Source organism: Leptonotus elevatus, chromosome 17, assembly GCF_054856555.1.
Source record: "Leptonotus elevatus isolate MCC_2025b chromosome 17, RoL_Lele_1.0, whole genome shotgun sequence".
Taxonomy (NCBI): domain Eukaryota; kingdom Metazoa; phylum Chordata; class Actinopteri; order Syngnathiformes; family Syngnathidae; genus Leptonotus; species Leptonotus elevatus.
Genome location: NC_141255.1, coordinates 5,032,220 through 5,054,719, shown reverse-complemented (window position 1 = coordinate 5,054,719; position 22,500 = coordinate 5,032,220). Strand labels below are relative to the sequence as shown.

The 22,500-nt window shown below is 41.4% G+C and overlaps 1 protein-coding gene across 2 annotated transcripts in view; it reads left to right on the top strand.

Annotated features, from left to right (window-relative positions):
- Nucleotides 1-22,500, top strand: part of efnb3b (ephrin-B3b) — a 58,523-nt gene that overhangs the window by 13,720 nt on the left and 22,303 nt on the right. For both annotated transcript variants that reach the window (XM_086058814.1, XM_086058813.1), the window contains exon 2: nt 12,230-12,519. In XM_086058814.1, coding sequence (XP_085914940.1) covers nt 12,230-12,519 — 290 coding nt within the window. The remainder of the gene's footprint in view (nt 1-12,229; nt 12,520-22,500) is intronic.

Below are 22,500 nucleotides of genomic sequence, written 5' to 3'. Positions count from 1 at the left end.
GACTGCACGCACAGTCGGGGCCTCCGCCCTCTCATTGGCGCCGCCGGCAACAGATGACGCCATGTCGGCCAATCGGGGCGGCGGATGAAGGTGCGGGTGGGGATGTGGGGATGTGGGGTGACAAAGCGATGCCCCCCCCCCTTCGCCCCCCCCCCCTGCATTTGTGAGTGTTAATCTTCTTTGTGTGCCTGCACGCAGCATCAGCACTTAAGCGAGACCCGTGACCTCTCACACCCAATGGTGGGTGGGGATGGGCCTGGGAGAGGCCATCTTGAAAGCCAATCGGGGTTCAAGCCTTCCCACTCTCTCAGACGGACACCATTAGGGCTGGGGAACAAGTCGACCAAGTCGGATAAGTCGACTTTAGAAATAGGTCGAGTAAAAATTTTGGCCTCGAACCTCCACCGGAACCTTGTTTGGGCTGTCTGATCTTTATTTATTCTGTTAATGCACCACCTAGTGGCCGAATGGCGGATGTCTGCTTAAAAACGCTCACTGACTTAGTGTTTTTTTTTTTTTTTAAGTCAATGCAGCACATCGAGCTTCCCCAGAACAAGAGAGAAAGTTCTGAACTGCCTAAATTAATTATTCCAAAATTTCACCTGTCACTTGGTTTTAGGTGTTCATCACTTAACCAGTAGAGGGCAGTCAGTGGTTGACGTCATGCAGCTATCAGCTAGCTCTACCCTTCTTTGCTCGTGGAATAATGTTGAAGCATCGTTTGTAAATTACTTTCAAGAAACTATTACATGTGTATTATAGATATAATGATGTGTGTGTGAACTAAAAGGTAGTTAGTGCTTGTTTACTTTAAGTGATAATCACTACCGCGGTAATGCTAATCGCGATTGCTAAACATAGGCATAGATTATGCATATGTATAGAAGATAATAAATTATGAGTACTGTACTTGCATCCATTCAATTCAATTTATGTCCAATTTTAGTGGATTAACAAATAATATTCAATATGATTATGGATTAAAATTATTTTCGGGGGACAGTGACAGCACAAGTCACCATAGTAAGTATATAGCTTGAAATAAGTCCAGGTATTGGCTCCATACTGATACCTGATATTAACTGATTCACTGCCATTGACGGCTATAGATGTCAAAAATTCATTTGAACTATTTCTATTAGTTTGAAATTGTTTCCACTTTTGTTAACAAGAGTATGAAAACCTAGATTTTTTTTATTGTATATTCAGAACAGATATAAAATCGTGAGTTAACTAGTAAAGTCATGCGATTAATTCCGATGACACGTTTTACTCGCCTGACGCCCCTAATTGTTATTATTATTATAATTTTTAAATCTTAAAAAAAAAAGATTATTTGAAAATTAGGGGCGTCGGGTGACAATTAAAAAAAAAATTGTAAGTAATCGCATGACTTTACTAGTTAACTCACGATTAAAAAAAGAAAAGATTATAAATTAGGGGCGTCAGGTGATTCATTTTTTAAAAATTGTAATTAATCGCATATCGTATTGATTGTTAAAAGAAAAAAAGAAAGGAAGAAAAAAAATCATATATTAAATCACAATTGCATTATTAACTAATTTACTGCCATCATTTTTTATTTTTTTTTTAAAGATGACAAATTAAAGGCAAGAGGCGATTACATTTTTTGGTTGTAATTAATCGCATGACTTCACTAGTTAACTCACGATTAATAACACATTTTATGTCTGTTCTAAATGTGCAATGTTTTTTTTTTGCTATGTTTTCATACCTCAACAAAAGTGGGAAAAAAATGTTAAACTAACAGAAATTGTTCAAATGAATTTTTGACGTCTATAGCGTCAATGGCAGTGAATGAGTTAAGTAACTATTTATACAAAAACTTTTCGAAAAAATGACTATATTACCACAATTTATTGAGCAGTTGGACTTGCGACCGTCTTCTCCATCAATACACATATGTGCTGCAAACTGTACCTTCGACTGCAGCCTCCCGGCCGTCCCTTTTTTCCCCTCCTCCGCAACGTTGCATCAGTGGCATCCGTCGCTCTCGGCTGTCAATCGGCAATTTCAAAACAGATCAGCTCGTTCTCCTGTCAGACCCAAAAAATAAAAAATAAATAAATGTTAGCGGGAAGGCAACAACCTCCTGGGAGAGCCCGTCAAACAAAAGGAGGACTAAGAGTGTATTTCAACAGCCTTTTTACATTTCATCTCCATCACCATTTGGGCTTTTACACTCTTTTCATGTATATTTGACTGTTGATTTGCAACACTCCCCGCTCGGGAGCCCAGAGGTTGGGAATGAGCCCCCACCCATCTGTGCACGCCTCCCCAGCCGAGCCTCCTGTCTATTTATTCCTCGATTCATCTGATTCTTTATTTATCTTACACGGCCCTTCCGAATGCAAATAGGGTTTGTATGCTCCCTGCCGAACTGGGGTGCAGCGCGGGACCCGCGGTGTGCGCGTCTACGTGTGCGCGTCTATGTGTGTGTGTGTGTGTGTGTGGGGGAACCAGTGAGTAATAGAGCCAAAGTCCTTATCTGTCGCCAGAGAGCTGCCTGGCTCTCTCTCAGCTGTCAATCATCCAACCCTGGAGACAAACAGTCAGCTTCAAACAGAGGCAGAGAGGTTTGTGGGGGAGGTGTCGAGGATGAGGAGATGAAGCGGCATAGGAGGGGAGGTGCGGATGAAGGTGCGGGGAGGCAGGTGTGTGCGCGCCGGGCGACGAGGGGAGTTTCGGAATTGGTCCAAAGATGCCTCCGTGGGACCCGCGGACCTGTGGAGCGCTCCGTGAATTAGACAGCCTCCATCAGTCACAAGCGCCTTTGACTTTTTCACACTGCTCTTTAGGAGCTAAAGTGGGTGAGAAGTGGCAGAAGCGCACTCCCACGCAATGCCCGGCACACGCGCGCGCGCGCACACACATTCCGACACCGATAGCACTCGGCTGTATCTTGACAGGAGCGGATGGTATTTTTCATGACCTGAAGCCGCTCACTTTTATATTTTCTCTCTGCTGATCGCACACTCACTAAATGGCACTACTGAATCAAGTCTGCGCACAAGACAATGGAATAGTCCATTGTGTGAGGAAGAGATTGTTGCTATTTTCGCTTCCTCAGCCATTCTCCCCTCAACACTCCACCTCACGTCTTCTATTACTGACTCCTAGCCGATCTTGTCCAAAGAGAGTCATCGCTGCCATCTAGTGCCCATAAATAGTCATTATACTAACTCGATCTGCTTGATACTTTGAGCACAGCTGGCCAAGGCTTTCCTCCACCCGTTTCCATTCAAAAACATAGTTAACGTCTTTTAACGTTTTTGGCGGCACTCATTTGGATTTTACTAAACGTCATTAAACGTTTTTGGCGGTCAAAGAGTTAATTAAGATTTCAAATTTTTATCGCCTGATTCCCTGAATTTTTAATAATCTTTTCATTTTTTTAATTCATTCACTGCCATTGACGGCTATAAACGTAAAAACAACATTTTAACTATTTCTATTACTACTATTTCTACTTTTGTTAACAAGAGTATGAAAACCTAGAATTTTTTTTATTGTACATTTAGAACAGATATAAAAATGTGTGATTAATCGTGAGTTAACTAGTGAAGTCATGCGATTAATAACAATTAAAAATTTTAATCGCCTGTCGCTCCAAATTTTTAATAATCTTTTTTTTTTAATGAACTTATGGCAGTGAATGAGTTAATATGCATTCGTGTATAATATGACCCCCACCAAAAAAAACCACACCTTTAAAAAGCTGTTTTTTCTTCTTCTCTGTACCCTTGTATAATATGGCATCATTTATTCTACTGCCCAAAATGTTTTTTTTTTCCAGTGCCAGGGACATTTTAATGAGTTGAAGAATTCTGGGCTGCCGAGTCCAAAAATAAATAAAAGTCACTCAGGGGTTGCGGAACGAACACACGACCTTCGTTTTTTTTTATAGCTTCCTTAATTAGCGATTGGATTTTGAGTCCAGGATGACGTTGTGTTGTTGATGTCTGTGACAAAAGTGTGCAAGACAGAGTGACCAAAAACAAAACAACAACAATTTCAAAATAAGCGCGTCCAAGGCATAAATGTCAACGTATTACTGCATTTGGAAAGATTTTATTTTGATATTGGCCTCACCATGGATAGCACGAATAATTGTTGCAGCTTTGAGCTCGACTCGTTTTGTTTTTAGTTTTAAATTTAAAAAAAAGTGTAATTCACGGGATTTTATGGTACTTTTACCCAAGGTTGGGTTGGTTATTTTGACCAAGCAGATTTTGATGAGTGCATACTGCATACCCTGATACACAATGTATATTATATAGGAATGGACATAGTATAGCGACAACAGGTATCGGTAATGGGCCGATACCCAACCTTATTTCAAGACATCGGTACTTGTGACGTGGTCATTTTACGATTAGGAACTAGAAATGAGGAGAATAGAAAATTGCCATTCATTTTGTGTGTGTAATTAGAAGGAAAAATCGAGATGTATAGGAAATTATCTATTTATGTACGGGGGGTTTTTTGGGTGGAAATTGTATTCATCAAAACTACTAGTGGTATCAGTACTTGGTATTGGCGTTGGCGACTACTCAAGAGAGGCTTTTGGGACTTGGGGGTTGGTTGAAGTGGAAAAAAGAAGGCATCCGAGGCTTTGAGGTCCAAATGGCTTCAAGATGCCGGCGTCTGACTAGCGTGAGAAAGCGGGATGGCGGCTTTAGCGCCGTACCCCTGCTAGGATGCAAACACAATCAGCGGGTTCGGGGTACCTAATGAAGTGGCCTTGAGTGGAGAAAAGCGCTTAAAAGGGAATTTATTATATTGCATCTGTGGATTAAAAATTAAACGGAATAATTAGCATGTGGTAAATAGCCAATCCGAGCTGGAGCTGTCACTTGGCCCCGCCCCTTTAAAGGCCCTTAACACTTAAATGTGTGTGACTTCTGGCTTCATTACATTTTCTTAAACCGTAGTCGAGGGAACCACTTGCATTTCATCTCCCTTTCAAGTCCAAAGTGCTCTTTTTTTGCCAGTTTATTCAGCGCGCTCGGGTTCAAGTCGACATCCCACCCACGAGTCTCCTGGCGCATATTTCGTGGTCCCGTGGGACCTCCGATGGATTACAGCGCTCCCCCGACATCGTGGCCCCGACTGAGTCGGAGCTGAGGCGTCCTTAGCTAAAGTTTCAAACTCTTTGCACCCTGTGGCCTCTGAGGGGCACTGGCAGGATCAACATCTCACCTCACAGACGATTGGACGGTTCCTGTGTATGTGTGTGTGTGTGTGTGTGTGTCCATGTGTCCACGTATGTACTGGTGAGCACAGTGTGACCTAATTAAATTAGCGAGGTGGTCGGCCTGAACGAGCTGAAGCTCAAAGACTCTTCACACGCCAGCTGCCGCCATCCATTTAAGTGTGTGCGTGCGTGTGTGTGTGTGTCGTCCTCAGCTACACATTTCAACTGGGAAAACCTCAGTGGGGCTTTTAAGTATGTGACACACACACACATGCATGTCAGGACCTGCAGTGCTCCATCAACACACACCTCCACTAGAGCATCTTAATGGGACCAATCCAGACTTATATAAATCAACCACAGGAAGAAGGGGGAAAAAAACCGGCAAGCACAACAACCAAAAAAGCAGATGTGGGCAAAGTGAAGCTGTTGCGAGTTGTGTGAACGGCAGGGAGACGTAGTGCGGCTTCAAGACGCGCCGGGCAGGTCACCTCCAGGCTATAGACGCCAACAATTCATTTGAACTATTTCTATTATTTCCCATTTTTTTCCACTTTTGTTAACAAGAGTATGAAAACCTAGATTTTTTTTTATTGTACATTTAGAACAGATATACAATTTGTGATTAATCGGGAGTTAACTATTGAAGTCATGCGATTAATTACAATTAAACATTTTAATTGCTTGAGGCCCCTAATTTTTATTAATCTTTTTTTTTATCGCGTCAGACGATTACATTTTTAATTGTAATTAATCGCATGACTTTAATAGTTAACTCACGATTAATCAGAAATTTTACATCTGTTCTAAATGTGCAATACATTTTTTTCTAGTTTTTTTTCTCATGCGATTAATTACAATTAAAAAATGTAATCGCCTGCCGCGATAAAAAAAATATTTTTTAAAAATTAGGGCCGTCAGGCGATTAAAATTTCTAATCGTAATTAATTGCATGACTTCACTAGTTAACTCCCGATTAATCATAAATTTAATTTATGTTCTAAATGTACAATTTTTTAAAAATAAGTTTTCATACTCTTCTGAAAAAAATGTTAAACTAATAAAAATAGTTCAAATACATTTTTGACGTCCATTGCCGTCAATGGCAGTGAATGAGTTCATTGGTTGATTGGTCGTTACCTGAGCCCTGAGCAACTGTGAGCTCAGGCGACAGCAAGTTTTTTTTTTTTTACTTCCCCTTTAACACTTTTCCGTCAATTCCAGTTTTCAAGCCGTCTTCCTATATCACGTTAGCAGTCTGCCCATCACGGCTGTTGACTGATTCTCCCCCCCCCCCCCCCCCCCCAAGCTTGAATTTTAAAAGATGAAGTAAAGGTGTCGGCGTGTGCTGCGGCGGGGGGGTGTTGATGAGATGCCGAGCACGGAGCGTCTGCAACGCCGAGAGTCGCAAAGAAGCCGTGAACAAAAGTTCTGAGCTGCAGATGCGGCAGCGGGAACATGAAAACACACACCCGCAAAAAATTAAGTCAGGAAGGGGAAGAATGCAAATGAGGATGATGATGGCAACGACAGAAGCAGACGACAGGAGGAAAAAAGTTCCTCCTGACCTGAATATGGCTGCCGTTCTCCCCCCAAAAACAAAAAAAAAGAGAGAGCGAGAGAAGACATCCTCCTCCATACTTTGCTTAGTTAGCTTGACGCTGCTTCATCTTAATGCGACGCGCTCATCTGCCGCATTGTGTCGGACGTCGTGCGCCCCCCCTCAGCGGGGGCACCGCGACATGGGAGCTGAAGGGCGTGAGCGCACACAATGTGCGCGTTCGCGTGCGTGGACCCATGCTCTTTGCAAATGCCAAAGCATCCAGCATGGCTTCCAACCTGCAACTGTGCTGTGATTTTTACTGGATGTGACACAGACGCTGCAGCATTCCCAACCGCCTCCAGTCAGAGAAATGTGTGTGTGATGACAAGGGCACAGTTACCTTCAAAGTCCCTGGGCGCCATATCACTTTTTCTTTTTCTTTTTTCTTCTATACCTGTCCTGTTGGGCAGCTTGCTTCCATGACTAGTGTTAGGTGTGAACAATTCAGAAAATTCAAATCGACATCACAATGTGGTAGAATGCAATTTTATGAGACCCAAAGTATTTTGTATAAGAAATCAGAAATTTTTTTGTAATGCAAATTAGCGTATTGATTTTTTTTTTCAGAAAAAAAAGAAAGGAAGAAAATCACATATTAAATCACAATTGCAATATTAACTTATTTACTGCCATACATAATTTTTTTTTTTTTAAAAGATTACAAATTAAAGGCAAGAGGCGATTAATTTTTTAAATTGTAATTAATCGCATGACTTCACTAGTTAATCACACATTTTACATCTGTTCTAAATGTACAATAAAAAAATTATAGGTTTTCATACTCTTAACAAAAAATGTTTTTTTTTTAACTAATAGAAATAGTTAAAATAAATTTTTAACGTTATAGCCATCAATGGCAGTGAATGAATAAAAAAAGAAAAGATTAAAGTTTTAATCATAATTAATCGCATGACTTCACTAGTTGACTCGCAATTAATCACAAATTTAATATCTGTTCTAAATATACAATAAAAAACTTTATAGGTTTCATACAATTGTTAACAAAAGTGGATTTTTTTTTTTAAACTAATAGAAATAGTTCAAATGAATTTTTGACGTTTATAGAATACAATGGCAGTGAATGAGTTAAAGAAAAAAATTTGCAATACAATTTTTATTTTATTTATTACTGTTTTAGAGCATTTTGGCGTAAATAATTTACCGAAAAAAAGTAGACTATTCTTTCACCTGGAAATAAAAAAGTTTGCTTCTGGATTTGTGGCTTCTGGAGTGCGGATACCAGGCATCGGTAATCGTGATGGGGCCGTTTTATGATCAGCAGCTAGAACTGACCTTCATTTCATGCAATTTTAGGAAAAAAATGCTATATTGTGATAAATGGATCTTTCTTTAAAATGATCTGTCATTGTTTTTTTAGGCAATTTTTATGTATCAAAAGTACTAGTGGTATCTGTACTTAGTATCAGTATAACACTACTCAAGAATTGAGTACTTGTGCTGGCATCAGTCTGAAAAAAGTTTATTGAACATCTCTAATTGCGACAATAATTTTTTTTTTGCATTTGTGGTACCTCATACTATAAAAACTAGAATGAAAAAAAACATTTTAAAGTCAAATCACTAACTTATTTACAGCTATATAACCAAGAAACATGCATTGAGTGATGCTGACACATAACTCAAGTTTAAGTTTAACTTAAGTCAAAGTTTTTCTCCGCATGGCGCTCCATCTTTTCTCACCCACTAACCTATGGCGACTTACCATGCATCTCTTGCGTCACCTCCCGTTTTTTTTTGCCGCTCTCGCCTTCTCGCTGGCTCGCCCGCCACATGGAAGCTGTTAACGCCGCTGTCGTTGCTCGCGCTCACCACCAACATTCCTGCGGGCTTCGCAGCGCTGGCTGACTTTGCGTCAACCTCTCGCGCGCTCGTCCGCGCCGCCCGACTGGTCGCAAGCAAGACCCTCTCGACGCGCCACTTTTCGCACTCGACGAAACTGCTGAGGATCTTTTCATGTGAAGTGCATTTTATCCGAGCAAAGTAATTTTACGTAACAGCCAACTCCACCACAGTTCGCCGACACCCACGTCACTCACCAGACTCACCTTTTTCATCCTCACACACACTCATGACACTGGACAGGTAAATTAAACATCATTACTGACACATGCACAGCACAAATACTTGACTTTGAAAACTACACTCACACACACCGAACCGATGTTGTTGTTGACATTTTCATCTTGTGTAATCGTGTTCATAGACACGCTCATCATAGAATAGAACTGTTCTGAGCGATCTGGGCCAAGCTTTACCCTCAACTCTCATCAATTTCCACGACAAGTCTCTCGTTCCTGCTGCACCAAATGTTGGTCCATCACACTCAAAGAGCACTTGTGCCCTTCTTCTCCAGGGTATATGCTTCTTTAATGAAGACACTAATAACCATTATGGATATTTAAAGCCGCCGATCCGACCCGCTCACTAATGGACAGCGGTCTGTCCATCCGGAATAAAAGGGCATTATCATCATGGATTATTTATATATATATATATATAAACTCACCTACGCTACTTGCTCCATATCATGCAGTCAGGTAAAAACCACATATGCGAAGAAGTAGCGACTGTTGTGTCAAAGAGGGAGGAATTGAATCCGTGTTCCTATGTATTACATATTCCCCAGCATCTGTTCCCCATTACACTTCTCTGATTGCTGCAGCAAAACATTGGAAAACGCTAGCAGCTGCTTCTTGCTTCGTGCCTTTTCTCCACTCCAGCCAGTTGATTCAAGCCAGCGCTCAGACCTGGAATAATATTTCTCTTCAAAGTTGCTATTTTTTTTTATTTATTTTTTTACATTTCCCCTCTTCACCCAGTCATTTTATTATTAGTATTATTATTATTCCAGGAGATTGTGAAACATGTCAGAAAGTTAATTTAAGGATGTTTGCTTGTGTCAGCCTAAGCTAGCTTTGCTGTAAATGAGCCTACACATTAGCGTGAAAGAAAAACAAAACAAAACGGGAGAAAGCATTTTTTTTAATTATTTCTTTTGTAATGTAACGGGAAAAAAATGCCATATTTTCCATATTTTCTCTCATTTATTTATGTTATACTCGACAAATGGACATGTTATACATTTTTACTCATTTCTCCCGTAGCCGATCCCTTTCCTAACCTCAACCCCCCTGCTGTGCATTTGACATTGTGTGTACATTAAAGTGTGCGTGTATGTGTGTCTGAAATTACACCATGAGATTAGAGTGGACAGCTTTATGTAGACGGGACGCCATAAATCGAACCCGTCACAAGAAAAGACCGCCGCGGTCATTTATTGTTCCAAACTTTGTTGGCCCCGCCTCCCGCCAGGCTGTGATGCGTTCAAGGATGAGGAAGTTTGACGTGGCATTTGAGGTCACGCAAGTGTGAAAAAAATGGAATTTCATCTCATTAGGTGCCAGATTTTTACTGAAAAGTCTGGATTTTATATATATATTTTTTCAAATGTGCAGGAGCCCTGTCATTGTGCCTTGTGGATCTCCTTCTCTTTCGGCCCATGTGACACACACACATATTTGGACGCACACACAGCCGGTGCCACCTGCGTACCCGGCTCGGGATCCACAATGGGCTCAGATTGCCGCTGTGGAATTTTGGAAATGTTCAAGCTGTCCGTCACGCTGTTATGCAGAGAAGACACACGCGTCCACCTTGCTTTTCAAACGTGTCAAGTGGACGGTCGGGGAGGGGCAGCCGGAACGCATGAGGCGTTGGGGGGGTCGGGGGGTGGGGGGGGGGGGGGGGGGTGGGGGCTCTAGGAGACACTCAAGGGGTCCTGGAGGTCCACGCTTGGGTGAAAAAAATGATGTTTCTGCCTGGGGAAGAAAAGCAAGCCCCTCCTCCTTTCTAACACCCCCCCAAAACTCCATCAGTGTCACCTCTGCCCCCCAACCCTTCCCACCACACCACGTTTCAAAGTGTGACCACATGAATGGCTCCATTGTTGACTGCTCGGGGTAGAGGGGGGAAAAAAAACGGCGAGATGCAGAGTGAAAGGAAGCCCAAATGTTGCTCAGGATTCCACTGAGACTGCAAAGTTAAGATCCGACAGGGGAAAACACAATTTTGTTTTAAATCACCTGTTTTTATCGATATGCAGGGTTGGGAGGGTTACTTTTAAAATGTAATCCATTACAGTTACAAGCTAAAAAATGTAGTTAGTAACATAATCCAAGTATCATAATATGAAAGTAATGTGATTACTTTTGGATTACTTCAATATTGAGTATGCTCATCAAGACAAACTAAAAATAAATATCGCCACAATATATATTCTATACAGCCTTCAAATAGCAAAAATTCTAGTGTAATTAAAAAGCATGTAGGCGATTGATTGATTAATTTGTTCTTCTCTCTCCTCTCTCTCATCGTAGAAATTGTAATCCCCATTTTTAATAAATGTACCTGTAATCTGATTACATGTTTTTTTCCTGTAACTGTAATGGCATAGTTATTATTATTATTTTTTTCAATCTTATTACATAACGGCGGTACATGTATTTCTTTTTTTTCCCCCCGGGAGAGCTCAGTATTGTTCATTCGGTAATTTTACCGATTTTACATGTCATCATCATTGATCTCTTTAAAAAAAAAAATGTAATACATTTTTATTTTGTATGTGGGTGAGTATGTGCATGTGTGCGTGCGTGTGTACTCATTAGTTCACCTAAAACCTATTAAAAATCCCATACCGTTCACCTAAACCGAATACTTCAGAATCCAGCTTAGAGTCGTGAGGTGGTCAGGAGACCCGAGGAAGGATCAAAGAAAAGGAAGGAAAGTGAAATCCAGCACCGACCAGACATTACCTACTACCCACCGGGTTACCAACCAGAGTCTTTCACCAACCCCAGAAACATCAAAATTCCAACAAATTAGGGAGACCTCAAGAGACCAGTACATGTATTCCGTTACTCCCCAAGCCTGTCTATATGTTGATCTACAACATGCAAAAGGCTGTTATTCGCATACACACTGCACCAGTCAAAACGATTCACACAAGTATGAGTGAAACACACGGCTTGGTTTTAGAAGCAGTTCATTTGGCTTTCGTCATGAAATTGTGCAATTTCTTTCTCTCTCGAAGAGCTCAAATTGTGAGGATCTGGCGGCTCCTCTATGTTATTAAAATCTTTTGTGACAGACGTGAAGTGCATGCTTTGTGATGGTGTATATTTAATGCGCGAGGCACCACAACAGAAGGAATGCTAGAAGAGTTCGGGCTCCCGTCGGCACTCCCGCCATGCAGCCCGTCAGCGCGCATCGGCTCGGCGTCACGTTTTTGCCTTTTGACGTTTTCCTTTCGATGAAGTCACTTCATTATGAAATGGTTCGATGCGTTTTCAACAAGGGAGTCTCACTCGACTTCCTTCCCCCCCTCGCAGGTTCCGAGACGATAAGGGCTACATCCTTTACCCTCAGATCGGGGACCGGCTGGACCTGATCTGCCCTCCGCTGGACACGGCCCGCTCCACGCCGGAGTACGAGTTCTACAAGCTGTACTTGGTGTCGTCGCGGGAACAGGCGGACCGCTGCGAGGTCATGGGGTCGCCCAACATCGTGCTGACGTGCGACGAGCCCACGCGGGAGCGGCGTTTCACCATCAAGTTCCAGGAGTTCTCGCCCAACCTGTGGGGCCACGAGTTCAAGAGCATGCATGACTACTACATCATCGGTAAGCGCGCTTGTGTGTGTGTGTGTGTGTGTGTGTGTGTGTGTGTGTGTGTGTGTGTGTGTGTGTGTGTGTGTGTGTGTGTGTGTGTGTGTGTGTGTGTGTGTGTGTGTGTGTGTGTGTGTGTGAAGTGATTATGCTTGCACGCTTGATTTCTGATTGAGCCCGACCGTGTTTGTTTATCATGCTGATGGCCGTTGAGATTGTGAGGGCTTGTTTGGCAGAGGTGGGAGTACCGTAAGTCGCATACGCGCAACCTTCACATTACATATATATTACATTTTTTTTTTATTTTTATTTTTTTTATCAAGATGAGTTCAGTGCTTAAAAAGTGCAGTCCACATGTTTATATTCAAATCTTTCATGAAAATTTGGAGGGATAATAGTGAGCAGTCAAAATTTATTTGTGATTTCGATTTTGGCTTCTCATGACCTTAAAGGGATACTTGACTCTTTGAGCCATTTTCAGCAGCAATACAATTAATACCTTAAAACACAACATTTTCCACTTGCTGTCGACTAAGATGACATCACCTGTGCCGAGGAAGTAGGTAACGACCAATCATGGCTTAGTTTGCTGACCTAACCCAGAAATCAGGTGAGCCATGATTGGTCGTTACCTACTTCCTCGGCAACAAGTGGAAAAATGAGCTGTTAAAGTTGTTAATTGTGCAAGAAAAATAATCAGGTTATCAAATTCATTCTGGACAAAATATGAACTGCTGAAAATGGCTTAATTAGTTAAGTATCCCTTTAAAAGCATTCTAATCAAAGAAAAGCGATTAATGCGCCAAATGGTTTGCAAGTTCCCGACATTGTGAAAGTACCCTGAATGCAGCGTGTTGCCAGCGTCGTAAGCATGTAGCGTGTGTGCTTCTGCCACCCTTGAGCGTGCTTTAAGCTGTTTAATGACAATAATAATTATACACATTGTAAGTAAATACAAGACAATCTTAGTTTTATAAACATTGCCAATGCTAATGCTAAAGTGAATGTAAAATCCCATTGATATGCTAACGGGAATTAGCATAGACTTAGGTGAGTAATTTCCCTTCAAAAACAATAATGGTAAATTATAAATAACGATTAGCTCAGTAAATCACAAGGCTTGTGAAAATAAATGAATAATAACAAACTAATATGAAATAAATATGATAAAGTTATAAGGGAGATTATGTGCAATATATGATGTAACAGAGTGAAAATGCAAGAGGCGTGAATTTCACTTCATTTTTACAAAAGTCATTTTGTCCTCGACGAAGAGAATAGCGTTTAAGAATAAAGTGTTGAACGTGCAGGGATCAATGGGCATTAGAGTATTATTGTAGTTTTGAGTAGGTGAGTTGTAGTAGTTGAATGAATCCTAAAATTTAAAATCAATGAATAATCATTTCATTCATCACAATTTCAATCGCAATCAAAATAATTGTGATTATGTTTTTTTTTTCATAATCGCCCAGCCCGAGCTTCTGACTTTTCTTTTTGTGGCAACCTGCTTCTTCCTATACATTTGCACCATGTTTTTGTGGTTCAAGAAAATGAATACAGTGCAATGCTGTGATGTGGAGCCTTAGAACCTGATACGGGGTCGCAGTTTTCTTCGCAGGGGTCTGTCGGCAACTTTTTTCGCGATGGTCCATTCCAGGCGGGTTTCTCCACAAGTCAAGTCAGTTGGTGTCCAGTGTATCGGCGCCGTGTATTGTTATTCTCGGACTCCACAGTCACCGCCAAAGATGAAAGCACGCTTTGCTTTCAATTCGGAGCAGATTGTTGCTGCCCCTCGGGGACCTGCTTATGAGGTCATCAAGGCAAGTCGGGCCCAGCGCGATCATCATGGGATGGAACATTCCGGAAGCCGAAGGGGGGCTTTGTTTTACTCTGTTTCATTTTCACACACAATGGAAAAACACCTCAGGAGTGAGAGTGAGTTGTTTGGTTCTCGCCTCCTACGCACCTCGCAGGCGGGATGCACTCAGGTGCGCACAAGCTATGTCTGCTCACTTCCTCTCATCTGTGGTGAGAAAAATCATAGAGGAGGAAAGGAATTTTACTCCAGTTGTTGTTTGTAATCATTGGTGCCTGCCGGTTTTTGAGCCAGATGCCAATTGCGATATTTGGCAAAATAAAATTCCGATCACCGACTGATTGCGTATTTGCCTACGCATAAGTATGTCGTGTTTGAGTCCATTTGATGAAGTGATACATTTTTATGGAATGCCTTTTAAGGGTGATCCTAAAATGTAGCGTAACTGTACAATAACTAGAGCTGCAGCTAGCAAATATTTGCTAATTCTATCGATTATTTGAGTGCGTCGATAATCATTGATTTTGATATATTAGATGCAACATGTAAGTGTGAAATGCAGATATCATTTTTGTGGCCATCCTCACATTCTACTGTAGTATCTGTGACTTTTGAGTGCATATGGCAAGGCCTGGCCTGGTGAGTGACGTGGGTGTCAGCATATTTGTAATATTCAAGTGTTCCACAGAGTCAGATGTGATTGAAAAAATATATCATGACTACAATAATGTCTTTTGGGGTCCCTTAATTCTTGTTTGACTTGACAGCAGAGAGAAAAACTGGCAAAAGCCAGACAATATATTTATTTAACTTACACTAACAACATGGCTGCAAATAGAGACAGGCTAGTTTGCGAAAGCAGAGTGTTGCCAACTCAGCGATTTTCTGGCTATATTTAGTGACCATTTTTCAAACAAGCGACAAGTGAGTTTAATTTATTTCTGTGGAAGTTGAGGCTGGGGAAAAAAATTGACGGAAAAAATAGTTTCAAAGCTTGTTTGGTATCAGGAGAAATAAAGTAAATCCCACAAGGGGGAAGAAAAACAAAAGCAGATCTTGTTTTGAATAATGTCATTTTCTTTTGTTTCCCACCCTATAAGCCAAGGGGAGAAATGGCTGGGAATCAGAAATCGGATTTTGTGAAAAGGATTGGTGATCTCATTTGAAGGCCATATTGCCCAGGCCTGGTGTGTGACTTAAAAATCAATTTTTTCTTACTATAGCTTGATTTGGTCTTTCCCTGAGCAGGTGAGTCGACGTTCGACACCTTTATCACCTACGCACACACACACACAGTGCTCAGGCGGATCAATTGGCAGCTCCGGACTGATCGATGGAGGCAAGAGGTCACGCGCGCACACACACACACACACACACCCACACACACACACACACACACTGATTCATGTGGATAGGTGTGAAAGTAGGCAGCAAGCGGAGTAGCTTAAAGCACAGAGCATCTGGCGCTGATAACTTATTGATAACGATATGTGCGCTTTAATTGGGTTGGTTCTTAACAAAGAACGGCGTTTATGGTGTCTCGTTTAATGAAGCTGCCACATCGTTAATAAGTGGCTCATCAAATGTGCGTGTTTAGGGGCCTTAGCTACTTCCTTAGCCATTAGAGAAGGATACGCGCCTGACAGACTGTGGAATCCTCATGTCGCTAATTTTCAGGAAATCATCCACCCCAATTTTTTTTCAAAGGTCTTAGAGCCATGAGTGATGCAAAAAAATAAATAAATAAAATAAATCGAATGATGAGGCTGACTAAGCAATGTAGAAGGCACACAAGCGCACCTTCATGGCTGACAACTCCAACCTACCTGTTCTCACTCGTCATTGTCTAAAAATCAAGTAGACTTGAAATCTTGAGGCGCCATAGCGCTGCACGGCTCCCGCGGAGGGAAAAAAACGGAGCTTTGTTCACACAACATTTGCTGCAGAAACACGCACCTGTTGGTTTTTGAAGGGTCCTGAAAGAATCTCGGAACAGTGAAAGGAGTAAAGCTGTCGACGAATAATCATGCCTGCGGAATATAAAGAACAGAAGCTATACAGGGGTCAAAGGTGGCCTCGACACAGACGTGGGATTTGATTTTTAATCAAGAACCCGCCATGTAGCAAACAGAAACACACTCCCTTTAATCTGAACAGTTGATTGAGGATTAATGACATTTCAAAAAGATGTATAGTCCATAATTTAATATATTTTAAAAGTGCCGCATGAAAAAGGAACAGTATGTACGGGTTAACTACTTTAAACTCACGAGTGTGCTATGGCATCACTGACAAGTACTAATGGCTTCATTTACAAATCTAGTGCTGGTTGTGGCGGTGGAGGATTCTCATCTAATGACTTTGTTTTTGGAAGGTCACTAATGTATTACAGATGCCACTGCTTTGTAATCAGATTACTCGAATCCCATTAAAAGTGATTCTTTTCTTCCTGCACCCCGGGGAGGGCAGAGAAAGAGCGGCAAAATTGATTAGTCATACTCACTGATGGATGTTTTCATTCATAACATGAGGTCAGAGTTTATGTAAGCCTGCGTCCTCATCACACGCACACACACGCACACACTCGAATAAATGCTAGATGTCACACACATGAGTGCGTCTTTTACTGCCTGACTTTGTGTAACACTTGAATATAGCACGAATACACTCTAAAAACAGTTGGGTCAAAAGTAACCCAATTATGGATCAAAAATGGACTAATCCTCGACTTGGGTCGATTTAACCCAACTTTGAAAAATTGGTCTTTTAGTGTAAAACAACTTAAATAAATAACGGTCAGATGCTTTACTTGGGTCCAAAAATGGGGTCATTTTGTATAAAACAACCCAGAAAGTTGGGTCAAATTGACCCAAGTAGAGGATTGGTCCATTTTTGACCCAACTGTATTTAGAGTGATGATGACGCCCACGTCACTCACCAAGCCTGGCCTAGCATTTCAATGCCACATTAACTCAAAAGTCACAGATACTACAGTGGAATGTGAGGACGGTGCCTAAAATAACAGCTCAATGATCAAATCCATTTTTGTCGAAGCGCTGGAATAATCAATGGAATTAGCAACTATTTGCTAACTGCAGCTCTAGTTATTGTTCAATTATGCCATATTTTATGCTCATCCTGAAAAAGCAATCCATAAAAATATATCACTTCTTCAAATGGATTCAAACTCGACACACTTTCATGAGTATGCAAACACACACCTCGCAGTGAATGATGGCCGCCTCACAGTCAACATACATTTGACCTTGTGCGTGTGCATGTGCGTGTGCGTGTGTGTGTGTGTGTGTGTGTGTGTGTGTGTGTGCGTGTGCTCCTTCACTCCCTCAACCTGGCTGTCACTCTCCCACGCACAGTTATCTCCGCCACCGCTAACGAATGCACACTCACATCGGCACACACGGGGGGCCTTCTCTGATTATATGCACACACACACACACGCACACACACACATGCATGCGCGCACACACACATGCGCGCACACGCCAACACGCATGGGTCGCTGTAAACATCCTCCGAATAGCTCTAAAAGTTTGGTGACTTGTTGTAGTGAGCAGGTCACCCACTGCGGGACTGCAGTGTTGTTGCATGCTGAGACAGATGGTGCATGTGAGAGTGTGTGTACGTGAGAGTGTGTGCGTGAGTTTGCGCACAGGTTTCGTTGACACGTTTCGCGAGTGCTCACGAATGCGGACACCGCTGTCTCCCCGCGTGGGCGCGAATGAACGAGCAAAAGCGAAAGGACTCCCAGCCGGGCTTTTATGCAGCAGGACCCCCGGGGCTTTGCGGAGAGCCCGGTTCTTGCCGTCTCACACGGATCCACGTAAACAACAACCTTAAAATGAATAATAGAAGAGCGAGTGGACTCTAAAAGCTGTATGTTTGCATGTGTGTGTGTTTTTTTTTAAAAAAGTGATTAATTGTGGGCGTGTGTGTGTGCGGTCTAATTGTTTGTGGTTGCGGTGCGTGCAGACAGCATTGTCGGAGTGTTCAATAATGCAAGGGGTGCGCGCTGGTTTATTTATCAGGGTTAAGCTGAAATAAATGACACGAGCGGCGGCTGCGGATCCGGTTAGGGGGGCGAGGGTGAAGGTGAGCGGCAGATGAAGATGCGCAAAGGGTTCCAATAGACAAAAGAGGAGATGATGCGGCGGGAGGAAATCTGCACTGCGCACTAAATGAGCTGCGCCCACCACCTCCACGCCGCGCTCGCTGTTTGCTGTGAAGGGTCCTAGCTCAGGTGTGTTTGTGGAGTCCGGACAAATCTATGGCTGCTGAATATTTGATCGTGCAGAAAGCTTTTTGATTTGTAGACGCTTAAGTGCAAGGAGAAGGGCGAAATGGAAGGAGAAGGACAAAAATGACCTACCTCAGCGTGGAAGTGAAATCGTGATGAAATGTCAGTTTTTATGAGTTTGTTTGTGTCGTTTAAGGACATTTTGGTTAGAATTCACATTCATGTCATCATCATCATCACGAAACAAAAATATCACAAAAAGTAGCGAGACTAACGAATAGCATCGGTGTCTGTTGTTTCATAAGCAACACCAGGTAAATAGATAATAAAAGCAGCACGCACAGGAACATATTCTTTATCCTCTGCAAAGAATGACAACAAATACAGCAGAGTGGAGGAGTTTTGACTGGTTTCATGTCTTTGTGTCTGTATTAGACTACCACCGGGTGGCCAAAGCACATTTACCAGAAAAAGGAGCTCAATTTCCTTTGAATTTAAAGCCAAAAATGTGGCCAAACCAGTTTTAAGAAAATATGTATTGGATAGTGGTGAGCGCATCGAACTGTCAGCCAAGATAGCATTTAGCATTAGCCTAAGTAATAAGACAACCGCCAGTCACCAGATTGACTAGCGATGTTCAAACTTTTTAATTCATCTGTCAGACGATCGCCTCCTCTGCTTGAAGCAACCCCCAAAAGAACAACAACGAAAAAAGCAAGCGAGATGCGGCGCTACTTGGCGCTAATTTAGCGCAATAGAGCTAAATCTACCAAATAAACATGCGGTACAATTAGAATATTCAACATAGAATGATTCACAAAAATAATGTACCATATTTATAAAAATATTAATGTATAATGTAAGATATGTGTAATATTTAGTGCTGTCAAAGTTAACGCGTTAACTGATTAATTAATCACAAAAAATTTGCGCAATCATAAATTAACGCAGATTAATCGCACTATTAATATTTACTATAGATTATCCTTTAGCATGACAGCGGATGATAATTACATGCGTCAAAGTAAAACATTTAATAAATGTTTGCGTATCACATTTGGAATATTTGTTCATCTCAAAATATTGGGTCATTTTCTTCCATTTTAAATTATGCAAGTAATTAATGATGAGGATGAGCGTGTGCGGTGGATCCAAAAATAGACGTCCTCATAACATTAAATGTCAAAAGAATGAACACATAACCAGTGCTCTTCAAATTTGGCGGGAATTTTTTTTTGATAAAAAGCCTTTTTTAATAAGTGATTAATCTGATTTCAAAATGTTTATCGTTTGACAGCTCTAATAATATTATAAAATATAAATATAAAATACAATGCACTGGGACAATAGTCCCAAAAATACAATCATCACATCCAATGCAAATGCAAAACATGTTCAGGTTGTAATTTTCATATTCCAGGTGAAACTTGACCTCCTTGAAGCGATTAAGATCCAAAATGGAAGCTAAATGGTTTAAGTAGCCCATGCCCAGGTGTCTTTCCAAAAGTCCCTTTCACTTGAAAGCACGTTCCCAGCCTCTCTCGAGCTTTAAAAGTCATTCATCATCATAGTGAATCCCGCTCTCTTCTAATGGCTCCGTTCCATACTTGACTCACTGGTCTGGAAAAACGTTTATTGAAATTTCAAGGCGAAGTTTCTTCATCGCCAATGACAAATATTGCCCCGGCAGAGCGAAGCATTCCATCCTGGACCTCCGTGAATCTCACTCTTATTTTATTTTTTTCATTCAGTGCGTCGTCCTACCCTCCCCCCTACAAACTCTGCTATCAGCATTTCTTTCCAAGCGCTCCCTGTGACGGCTTTCCCAGCATGCATTGCGCTTCTTCTCGCTCCAGCGAACATTTCCAGTTCTTGAGGCAACTCCCATGTGTGAAGGCAGCGTGCGATAATCAACTAAAGTGGGAAATAGAAAAAAAAAATCCCCTTTATATACATATCGTTTGATTTACACCTCAGAACTAAGCACTCTTCAGGTGTACTTAATGTTGTGTCCGGTGAGTGTGCATGTATTGGCAGCCATGGCAATATCACGTGACACCAATGGGGCGTTTCAGTGGGAGAACGCAGCTCGGCCCGAGGTGAGTTGAACAAAAGTGACACGGGGAAAGAGAGAGAGAGAGAGAGAGAGAGAGAGAGAGAGAGAGAGAGAGAGAGAGAAAGAAAGAGAGAGAGAGAGAGAGGGGGGATTATTTGGACAAGAAAAAGAGAAGAGGGAGGAAGGGGTGAGAAAAGATGCAAAAAAAAGATGTGTGGCGAGTGTAAGTAAGAGAAAGTGACAGATCGCCGAGCTGATTTAGGTCAGCAATCAGAGCCCGGCTACTGTCTGCTGTGAGATTGCGTGTTTGTGTGCGTGTATTAGATGGGGGGGGGGGGGGGGGGGTTGTTGATTGCATGCGGGAGTGTGAATACGTCTCTCCCGCTAAAGGTCACACACACTCAGACACACACTAAAGAATCCCTTCTTAATTGGATAGGGCCTGGTTAACATTGTATGATTCATTTAACCTCCGTGCACTTATGTTGCTCTCCCTTTCTCTCTCTCTCTCACAAACACACACGCACGCACACACACACACGCAAACATTTCTTGCCGCTAAAACAGACAAAAGCGCTTTTGTGTGTAACCAGCGTTCTGCTAAGCAATCAAATATGTGAGTGCAGTGGGAGGCAGTGGGGTGTTTAAAACAAGCGCACCTCGCCAGCTGACCTTTGCCACCCGTAAGATGGCGTGAGCTCACTAATATGGCGCTTGATTTAGTGGCCAGGATCACACAAACATGACCTGTGCTCCTCCAACCTCCCCAGGAGTAACTTCATGGAAACGTACATATACACATGCTGAGGTCTAAACACAAATAAAGGAGCTAACTTAACTATTTATACTCATTATTGTCTAAAAACAGACATCCAGTCTTGAGGCAACGTAATGCTGCACGCCTCCCACAGAATGAGGGAAGAGGCGGAGTTTTACGACACCTGTCAAAACAATTCAAGTGTCCAAGAGAGTTGGGCCTCATTTTCATGCCTAGCGCAAGTCTAGCGCAAAGCGCAGTCTCAATGCGCACAAGGGCGGAGCAAATAGACGTGTGCATATGCGTTGCCATGCGCCGTTGCGCGAGGGAACACAGCTGACTCCCAAGCAATTCGAAGCGGCTCCACTCATTCGCAATAAAAGCAGGACGTTGGAAGCAGAAATGGATGACTACTATGAAACTATTTTTACGTTAATAATGATAACAATTTGTTCAATTAATAAATAATTAGTATTATTGTTATTATTATTACTATTGTTATCATTATTATTACTACTAATAATAATTATACAAATATAAAATTGTTAATTATAAATATATATTTAAATATATATTATATAAATTAATAATAATAATAATAATGATAATAATACAATTATGAATTATAAATATGTATTTAAATATATATTATATAAATTAATAATAATAAGCAATGCTGAAAAGCTGAATGCTAAGATTTGAATGCATGTGCTTATGAAGTAAATTGAAAATTAAAAATTTATAATTGTAGTTAAAAGACAAATGAATAAAAAGAAAACTTGAACTGCAATCTGTCTAAGGTGGGATTTAATCATTTCAGAGAAATATATATATATATATATATATATATATATATATATATATATATATATATATAATCCATTACCTGATATGATAGTCAGTTGGTTTACATGTATATATCACTTAGCATAATGGCCACGGATATATTTGCAATATACAGTCGAAGGTGGGATTCGAACTCGCAACCTCCTGGTTACTGGACGATGAACTTTACCCACTGTGCCACTGAGCAGCATGAGCGCTATTAATGATGATCAGTTGTATGTACGGAAGGACTATCAATAACCATACAACAATTTGTGGCAATTAAT